Genomic DNA, 9,715 nt, shown 5'->3' on the forward strand with positions numbered 1-9,715 from the left:
ACCGCGAGCGACGCCGCACCCACTACCGTCGCCCCTCCTTGCTACTGTCGCCAGCATCATCGCCGCCTTGTCCGGCTCCCCCCTCGACCTTCCAGCGCCGTCGTCGCCACCCCACCTTCCAGCATCACCGCCGCCCCCTTCGCCATATAGTGTTGCCGCCACCCCACCCCTTCTCACTGGCGGCAGAGGGGGCTTCCTCCTCGCCATTTTCGAAGGGCGAGGAAGAGGGATTGAAGCGCTCCTCGCTTGGGACAGTGTCGCCTCCTTCTTTGATCGCGAGGAAGAGGGATTGAAAATCTCCGTCCACGAGGATCATGGAGCGGTGCAGGGTAGCGCACGGCAGGCGATGAGGAAAGGGAAGCGGCGGAGGGCCGGGCTGGCGACGCCGAGGCTGCAGTTGTGGTTGGAAGGGCGGAGGCCCCATGAGCAGGCGACCTGGAGAGCAGCGGCGGTGAGGAGGAAGGGCCACTTGCCGTCAGTGAGAAGGGGTTGGGTGGAGTGGCACTGGAAGGCAAAGGGGACGCCTGGTGGAGGACGGGGTGGTGGCAGTTCTGTTAGAAGACGAAGGGGGAAACAAAGGAGGTGGCTAAAAATCAATTACGGGGGTATTTGAATTAAAAACTCAATATTAAAAAAAAATTTAGTTTAAAAAACAGTTTTTTTTTATCGAGAAGATATATCGAAGTTTTTTTTTACGTTTGAGGGAGATAACAAACTTAAACCCATGAAAGGTATTTTCATTGATGCGATAAAAAAAATCTCCAAGTAAAAATCAATTATGAGACTATCATCGAATAAAAACTCAATATTAAAAGTTTTCTAGATTTAAAATATATCTTATATTTTTTTTATTATCGAGAAGATACATCTTAAACTTATTTAAAAAATACGTTTGATAGAGGATATTCTGGTACCATCAAACTAGCACTCACCTTAGATCACACGTGGTACTACTTCAACCGAAGCCATGCACATGTCTCAAAATAGTACGAAATGATATAGTTCGATTCAGAGACGATTACATCATGAAACGACACAAAGCAGAATCCATATCGGCTTGAAAATCACACGAAGCGACACCTTAAAGTGAGTAGACAGTCTTGCATAATACGAGATTAGAACAATCATCTTATTATAAACAAATCGCCCACCTGAAATATCGATGGATGCTAACAACCTACAAATGGTCGATCCCCGGAGAGATATAAAAAATACCCTCGAGCAAATGCCAGGAGGAGGGAGGCTAAGTAAGCAATAGCCTCTTTACTCTCTCATTTACATAGTTGATAATGTTGTCTTCTTCCCCCTTCGTTTTTCGCTGATTTACGTGTCAAATGGGTCAAGCCGAGAAACCTACGACGCAGATCTATTGTGCAGAACCACCGATGGTAAGGAGATGACTCCACTACCAGAACGTAGCCTCGTAACCATGAGATAACCCTTTGACCAGAGGATAACTCATCCATGCAAAAGAGAGGACATCACAATTGAGCAAATCCTAATTCCTCTACTCGATCTCACCACTCCAAAGACAAATCGGCCCCACGTGAATCACCTTGCCCTCGTACGTCGGTTTATCATGTCAACACTCCCATATTGGCACGGAGGAGAACATAACCTTTGATAGTAAACCAATCGTGCTGACTTATCAGTCAACAATACTCATGATCTATCAAAAACTTGATATTAAAAGTTTTTTATTTTAAAAATATTTTTTTTTTATCAAGAAATATTTTGAAGTCTTTGTATTGCATGCTCTAAGGAGACAACAAACTTAAACTCATAATTAAGAGAGACAAAGGTGTTAGAAATGTTTAACACCTTAACTGATAAAAGACATCGACTATGGATAATAAAAAATTGTGATTAAATTCTTAACATTTGATAAGATATAATTTTTTTTGAAATATAAAGCTTAGTCACAAGAGAAAACCAAAGAATAAATGATATAACATAAATAAAAAATATTAACATAATATTTGCATAGATTGACACTTCGGATATAAATTCATGAAAAAAATTAAATCATTTATTATAGGAGATCAAATCACAAATACATTTAAATTAATTTTAACCTAATCAATCACACATCCCCTTTTATAAGTACACAAATCCCAAATTTTTTTTTAATCTTTTCTCATACTCTCTCTACAAAAAAAACTGAAAGTTATTCTCTCGTGTACTTACTCATCAGAGACAAACCATACATAAGATTTATATAGATAACCAAACTATAATTTTGGGGTTTATTTCGTTACAAACAAATATTTCTATAAATGAAAAACTCAAATCCCAAAAAATTCTTTAATCTTTTCTTACTCTCTTTCTATATCTATGAAACACTCATGCGAACTAAAGATATTCTCTCACATACTTATTAACAATATATATATATATATATATATATATATATATATATATATATATATATATATATATATATATATATCCAAACTATCGTTTTAGACTTTTTTTCGTTTACAAACAAAAATTTGTTTATAAACAAGTTTTTAGTATTCATTTTGTTTATAAACAAAAAAATCTATAAATAGATTACGTGTCCTTTAAGGGTTTTAACAATTTATTCCATTTATATTTGTCAATCAAATAAGATTCGGTGGGATCTTAAATTACAAAAATAATATGTCACGCGTAATTGAATGTCTATAAAATGGCATACTTTTGCTATTGATTTTGACTAAGAATTGTAAATGGAATGCTTCTCGATGACAACTCGCATTACGTCTATTGCCGTGCCAATCATTTGGTTCACCCAACAACTCTTCTTCTATTCCAATGGTGACCGTCCTTTTCGCAATAATCATCAAAACGATTTCAACGGCTGATAACGATCCATCACAATCATAAACATTCCGGTTTATGCTCGTCCGCGTCTCCGTCGCATACGTTACGAGCATTTATAACGTTTCGTATCGGTTTCCGAGACGATACGGAGATAAATCGTCTATTATTCCCCGTTACGATGGCATACTTGCGGGTCTGGACTTCTTTTCCTTCCCATCGCAATTTGGATGCGCCTTCAACGATACTGCTCTCTTCTTCCTCCCGCACGAAACCCGTTCTTCGAAAGGAACCGCGAAATCGCTCAATCCTTGCTTTCTGTGATCGGAGGTAGATCGCGCGCCGAGGAGAAAGCAGCAATCTTGTCGATTTGGGGATTCTTTGGCGTTGTATCTGTCAATCGAATCGGGGACTGAGATCACCTGTGGATTTGGGTCGACCTGGTGAGGAAGAAGATCTCTTTCAGAAGGCTTCTGACCTCGCCGCCCGACGAATTCCAACTATTCTTCTGGTATCTGCTCCCAATTCTTCGAGAAAGTTCGGATTTGTATTTTGTTGGAGGCGAACAAGATCGAATTTTTCTTCTTTGGCACGGTTCCAAGTTTGGCAATTTCTATGTGTCATCTGTCATTAGGAAATTTTTGTTTAGTTTTTCCTCTATTAGAATCGACATGTTCAATTTTGCTGTGACTGGTGTCGTGTAACCCGATTTCGTCATAAAATGAAACCTCAAGACAACAGAAAACGACGAATTTATTTCAAGCACTACGATTTAGATAACCATGAATACAGGTTATGATTTTGTGGTGGTTATTTCGAGGAAATTTTGTCTTGGTGCAGTCCGTTGTGCACAGGAAACTTCTTTTTTTGTTTGCATGATTCGGGATATTTTAGCCAGGAAAATTTGGATTAACTAGAAGGAAGTGCATGTTTGTGAATTTCTAAGACAGGTACTTTTAATATAGTTTGTGGTATACAAGTGCACATATGTACGATGCTATTATTATTTTATTATTTTTATAAATTGAGGGCAACTCTATATACAACTTTGGTCAATGCCATCAGAAAATGATGGGGCTTTGAGCTTCCTTTCAGCTTTTTCACTTGGAGTTTCAATGTTTCAATTAGATAATTCCTTTTAAGCGATTTGTTTATGATATTTACTTGCTTGTCTAGGTAATGAGGGACTTGCCTGAGAGAGCCTTAGATTCAGAAAACCCTGCAGGAAACTCAGATGATTCAAGAGACAAAGACCCCATAGCCGTTGTGTCAGAAGAAAAGTCTGCTGACACAAAGTCTTCAAAGGCTTCTATTTTGGCAAGTTTTCTTTCATCCACTTTGGCTATGTTTGAAACACGCATGGAGTCTTCTTCTGATGACTGTAAAGCGACCAAACCCACAAGCTATGGCTTGAGTACAGCAGTTTCAAATGTCATGATTAGTGGCCCAATTAGGAGGCTTCAGGAGCATATACTGGGAACTACTAGAATGGAAGCACTGAGCTCAACCAGTGAAATTTGGCTTCTTGGGAAGTGTTATAATGCATCAGCAGAGGAGTCGTCTGGTGGTGAAGATCCTGGTAATAGCTATGCTGAATTTTTAGAGGACTTCTCATCGAGAATTTGGATCACATACAGGAAAGGTTTGTTCGCAGAAGGTTTCTGTCTTTTGTATCACCAGCTGTCTAACATTACCCTTGCTTTCAGTATAGAATTCTCTTATTTGTTTATACAAAAGTTAGCAGATAATGAAACATAGAAGCTAGGCCCTGAGTAGTGGATTTTCCACAGGTTTTGAACCCATTGGTGACACAAAATTTACAAGTGATGTCAACTGGGGCTGCATGATAAGAAGCAGTCAGATGCTTGTCGCCCAGGTATCTGTGTAACCTGTCAAAATATCAATCTAGACCTAAAATTGTGCTTGAAGGATTAATCAAATGAAATTTTCTTGTTTGTTAAAATTTCAAACAGGCATTGCTTTCTCATCATCTGGGGAGATCTTGGAGGAAGCCCTCTCAGAAGGTGACATGAATGATTACTGTCGGCCGACAAAAAATTTCTTCCGTGGAAAATGCTTAAGTTTGTATAGAGAGAGTGATGGAAGCTTTTTTAACTTGCAATGTAGGATTGCTTATGATGGTCCCCTGTTGGTTATGCAGCCATATGATCCCAAATATATCGAGATATTACAACTTTTTGGTGACTCGGAGGCATGTGCTTTTTCTGTGCACAATCTGCTCCGAGCTGGAAGGCATTATGGCTTGGCCGCTGGATCATGGTTGGGTCCTTATGCCATGTGCCGGACATGGGAAACCATCACACGTGCCAATAGGGAGCAAGCTAACCTTCATAAAGGCAAAGAAAGCTTGCCCATGGTTGTGTATATCGTTTCTGGTGATGAAGATGGGGAACAAGGTGGAGCTCCTGTTGTCTGCACTGATGTAGTTGCAAGACTCTGTTCATCTTTTAATATGGCTCTACATGCATGGGCACCTATTCTCTTGTTAGTTCCATTGGTTCTTGGTTTAGAAAGAATCAATCCCAGGTAAATGATTGTCCTTCTAAAGACATCTTAATGAAGTCATGACTTCCCATTTCCTTTAACATTATTATGGTGAACTTTAAGTTTGAAGTAAAAGGTTCATTCTTTCATAACATGCTATTAGTACCTTGTAGTTCTTATAGCTTGTGTATCTTTCTAAGATGTCAGCAACTAACAAAGACTACTAAACATGATAGGTCTTTTACTGACTTAAAACCCAGAAGAGGTAACTTTGTTAATTTATGCAAAAAGGAGCTATCACGTTTCTATATCAAATGGGCTTGGGAACTAATTAGTTACGATAGTATGTTGAAGCATGAGGTTTTTCTATTTGTTTTCATATAGAGATGCATACTCAAGGTAGTACCCATGTTATGTTGTGTCAGCATGCTTACTTCAGGAAATCCTAAGGGGTCGAGTAATGTTGGTGGCTTGAGCAAGAAGTTCTGATGCCTAAGCATTGTCCATCATTGGATACTGGCCCTGGCATACTAAGATGACATCAAGAGGATGAAATGTCTTCCACATCTCTTTATCCTTCTCTCTCTGTCTCTATCTCTCTCCTATGGAAATTGTAGCAAAATTTTGTTACTACGGACTCCAGGAAATAAAGTGGTGGAAATAATGTGGGTATTAGATTGTTGCATAGTTGCAAGAATAGATCAAATCATTTTTTTTTCTGCAAGCTACACATTTTTTTGCCTGTTGGCTCCTTTGGTGTATAATCAATTCAGATTTGCTTGATATCTTTTTTAGCTTAACTATAAAACAAAAATTTTCAGTATAGTAGTTATGTATTGTAGTAGTAGATAGCAGGTTTAGTTCAGTGATACCTCATCAGTTGATTAGAATAATCTTCATATGAGAGTAAGCTTGTACTATATTTTAATTGCACACGCACTCATACAGTGAAGAACTGTTGTTGGCAGTTTAAATAAGAATAAGAAACTAAATGTTCATAGACTGAAATATTGTAAGCTAAAGAAACTTTTTTAATACTAATTTTTGTTTTTAATGTTTACTTATTATGATCACTAAGAAATAGGTGCCTTAATGTTTTTGCTTTATAAGCAGTGGTCCTCTGATATGTGATTGGACTTCTAAAATTTGTGAATTACTTGATTTTTTCAAACTTTAGTTATATTTCCTGAAACCTTATTTCACAAGGTTGTACTTGAGGTCTATATTTGGTAAATCACTAGCAAATGAGTGTTTTAACTTTTTCAATCTTCTATAAAGTATCAGTTTTATATGATGAAATTCATAAAAATTTGTCATTTGCATGACATTTTCCTGCTTTGTTTCTTTTCTATGGTATTCCCTTATCTGGTACTTATGGTGCCACATCATTTTAGATACATCCCATTGCTACAGGAGACATTTTCATTCCCACAAAGTCTGGGCATTTTAGGTGGAAAACCTGGTGCCTCAACTTACATTGTTGGGGTACAGGAAGACAAGGCACTGTATCTGGATCCTCATGAAGTCCAACAGGTATGCTTGTCAAATATAGAACAAGAACTGTATTTGTTTAGAAATTGTCATTTGTTTGTGCTTCTATGTAATTGGTCACTTCCAAATGATTGCTGTATTTTATTGTTATTATATTTGATGTATTGATCTGTGCCACTGGTATAACTAGTTGACCACTTTATTTTGTTTAGAAGATTGAGTTTATCTTGTTAAAAGTTTTTGAAACTTGCATCATTGTGTACACCTTTCTAGTTATAGTAAATAACATTTTATATTAAATGTACATGATAATGAACATCAAAATATACACCTTGCTCCGATGTCTTGTAAAGTTACTTTGTATCAAGGATTGCTACGTTGTTGAATAGGGGGCATGCCAATAATTTTTTGAAATGGAACGTTACCATGTCATGCCAGTCGACATTCCCCTGTTTTTATATTGTAATTGGTCTAGAAATCATATATACACCTTTTGCATTGGTCAGCAAGGAACATGCCAACATACCACAACATGTTCCAGACCACATTATATGGGTGTTACAAGACAATCGGACCATAACATGCTGATCAGAATGGCAATACTTGCTATGGATCAACTCTTAGTTTATATTCTTAGAATGAGCACAGCATATGAAAGAACAAATGTACAATTTTAAAGTCGAAAGAAAATCAATTGAATGATAAGGAAGCTCATACTGAATAACTATTGACTTTAGGGAGGATAATATCTTTCCAATTTTTTCGTTCTTATCATTCTATATCATCCCACATCTTAGATGTCCTATGTGTTCTATGTTCTTTTCAATGTCACCTTGAATATGATCTCTAAAATATGCGCAAATTTAACTCCTTATGAAAAAAGGAACAAAAAACTTGGAAGCTCTTGATGTAGACCTAGGCACAAGGGAAAGAGGTTATAGAATTTTGTTTTTTCTATTATCTGAAGTTGAATTACTTATGGGAATTTATAATTTGTTCTGCTGGTGGTATTAACCTAAGATGTAGGTAGATTTTCAAAGCTTTGTAATGCTCAACTACTGTGCCTTATGCCAATTCCAACTGTGGTTCTTATGTCTAGTTTTGTTATACTCATCGAGTATGCAAAAAATTGACATATTATATTACGAACAATTAGATCACCTATTTCTTTTCTGTATGAAGAAAATATTCACAACTGGTTCATTTATATACATTTTTGTGACCTCTTTCCCCTTTCCACCTTTTTGCTGCTGCTTTTGGTTGAAACATAAAACTCAGTCCATAACTGCAAGCTTTATCGTATTATGGGTAATCTCAAGTGGATGCAGTGATTTCCTGAAGCATCAGTCAAATTCCTTCCCATGGGCCTTTCGGACCACTCTCTGGCCATTCTATCCGTGCAATCTGCCAAGTGGAATGTGCCAGTGGGAAACAAAACCTCAGCAAGAGAAGATTCAATTTGGTTAGGTTCACTCGTAAGAATCAGTTTCCTTAAGGTCATCAAGCTTTATTTGAAGCCCAAAAGAGAGTATGCAATAAGGTCATATGGAATAGTAGGCATTGTCAGGGAAGAAAAGGGATGCAAACCCGATATACATGCATACATACATACATACATATCAATTCCTCCTTTTGCCATGGTCTTGGCTTTCAGAGAATGACAGGGTTCGTTGTTATCATGTTAGGAACAATAAATATTCTACTTTTTCTGTATGAATAAAATATGCACAATTAGTTCACATATAACACATTTATATCAGTCCTTTCCCCCTTCCACCTTCTTGCTGCCTGTTTTGGTTGAAACAAGCTCAGTCCAAAACTACTGCAAGTCTGCAAACATAAACCTAGCAGCCCAAAAAAGGCCAAATATTAATTCCTTCTTTCACGATGGTCTACCTGGCTTTCAGATAATGACATATGCACTTTCATGTTTTCTGTTCTCTTATCTACAATGGCAAATTCTTCACATACAAGCCTTTTGGAGCCACTGAGTTATTGACAATGTATGAAACAGGCTGTCGATCTCAAGAGTGATAGCTCAGAAGCCGATTATATTTCGTATCACTGCAGGTAAGTTGTGTCAACCTACACTTTGACCACATTAGTATCTATAGTGTTTTTTCCATCACAAGTGGCTGTCTTCTCTAACCATTTCTTCTCCCTTGCCATCTGGTGATTAACGGTTCCAGAACTGTCCGACATGTGCCATTTGACCTGATAGATCCTTCTTTGGCCATCGGATTCCATTGCCGAGATAAAGGTCAGCTGGTATTTGATAGATTATTTTTTCTTTTCAAATAAGAATTCTATGCATCCATAAGCTTTCGCCCGCTTGATTTTGTTTAACCGTTGCAGATGATTTCGAAGATTTCTGCTCCCGTGCTTCTCAGCTTGGGGACAAGTCCAATGGAGCACCACTTTTTACCGTGACCCAGTTTCCTCAACCTTCAAAAGCAGTTCCTTATTGTGATGGAGATAATGTAGGCAATTCTCGCAACTGCATGATGGATAACACCTTTGATGTGGAGAACTTTGGTGATGATGATGCCCAACCCGGTGAAGATGAATGGCAAATCTTATAAAGCGCTATGCGTGTTTGAAGCTATGTTTGGTCAATGATAGCTCATGTCATCTCCCTGCACTCATCAACTTAGTGCGATAATTATTTGGTCGAAGAATCTGATCTGCACTATGTTGGATTTCATATCCTTCATACATTCTTTGTAATATATTTGGATTGGTATTGTACAAGTAAAAGAGTTATTTTCTGTTCCTTGTTGCATTCTTGCCGTCTGTTATTAGTGTTTGTGTTCGGCTGTTGCTTGTTGGGTGTGTTGGAAGGGATCCGGGTTTGTAATTTGAGTGACGACGATCCCTAACCCATCTTTCATGGTGTTTGAGTACCTTGTGCGGGCCA

At 37.8% G+C, this 9,715-nt stretch overlaps 1 protein-coding gene across 2 annotated transcripts; it reads left to right on the forward strand.

The window, feature by feature from the left end:
• The first annotated feature begins 3,004 nt into the window (after positions 1–3,004).
• On the forward strand, positions 3,005–9,571 carry LOC103983058 (cysteine protease ATG4B). 2 transcript variants are annotated; one of them, XM_009400208.3, is made up of 9 exons: positions 3,005–3,313; positions 3,979–4,444; positions 4,593–4,678; positions 4,776–4,826; positions 4,964–5,349; positions 6,702–6,840; positions 8,813–8,868; positions 8,988–9,058; positions 9,154–9,571. In XM_009400208.3, the coding sequence occupies exons 2-9, from the start codon at positions 3,982–3,984 to the stop codon at positions 9,378–9,380; spliced, it is 1,479 nt and encodes a 492-aa protein (XP_009398483.2). In that variant the 5' UTR covers positions 3,005–3,313; positions 3,979–3,981; the 3' UTR covers positions 9,381–9,571. The 2 variants fall into 2 exon arrangements, 1 of the variants encoding a protein (XP_009398483.2); XR_001978478.2 differs by lacking the exons at positions 8,988–9,058; positions 9,154–9,571 and having other exon boundaries at positions 6,721–6,840.
• The last annotated feature ends 144 nt before the right edge of the window (positions 9,572–9,715 follow it).

The sequence above is a fragment of the Musa acuminata genome, chromosome BXJ3-1 (assembly GCF_036884655.1).
Source record: "Musa acuminata AAA Group cultivar baxijiao chromosome BXJ3-1, Cavendish_Baxijiao_AAA, whole genome shotgun sequence".
NCBI lineage: Eukaryota > Viridiplantae > Streptophyta > Magnoliopsida > Zingiberales > Musaceae > Musa > Musa acuminata.

Excerpts from the sequence above, each read along its gene's own strand:
- LOC103983058 (XM_009400208.3), top strand. The coding sequence starts at position 3,982 with ATGAGGGACTTGCCTGAGAGAGCCTTAGATTCAGAAAACCCTGCAGGA. Across the intron at positions 4,445-4,592 it reads TTGGATCACATACAGGAAAG|GTTTTGAACCCATTGGTGAC; the intron begins GTTTGTTCGCAG and ends GATTTTCCACAG. Across the intron at positions 6,841-8,812 it reads ATCCTCATGAAGTCCAACAG|GCTGTCGATCTCAAGAGTGA; the intron begins GTATGCTTGTCA and ends TGTATGAAACAG.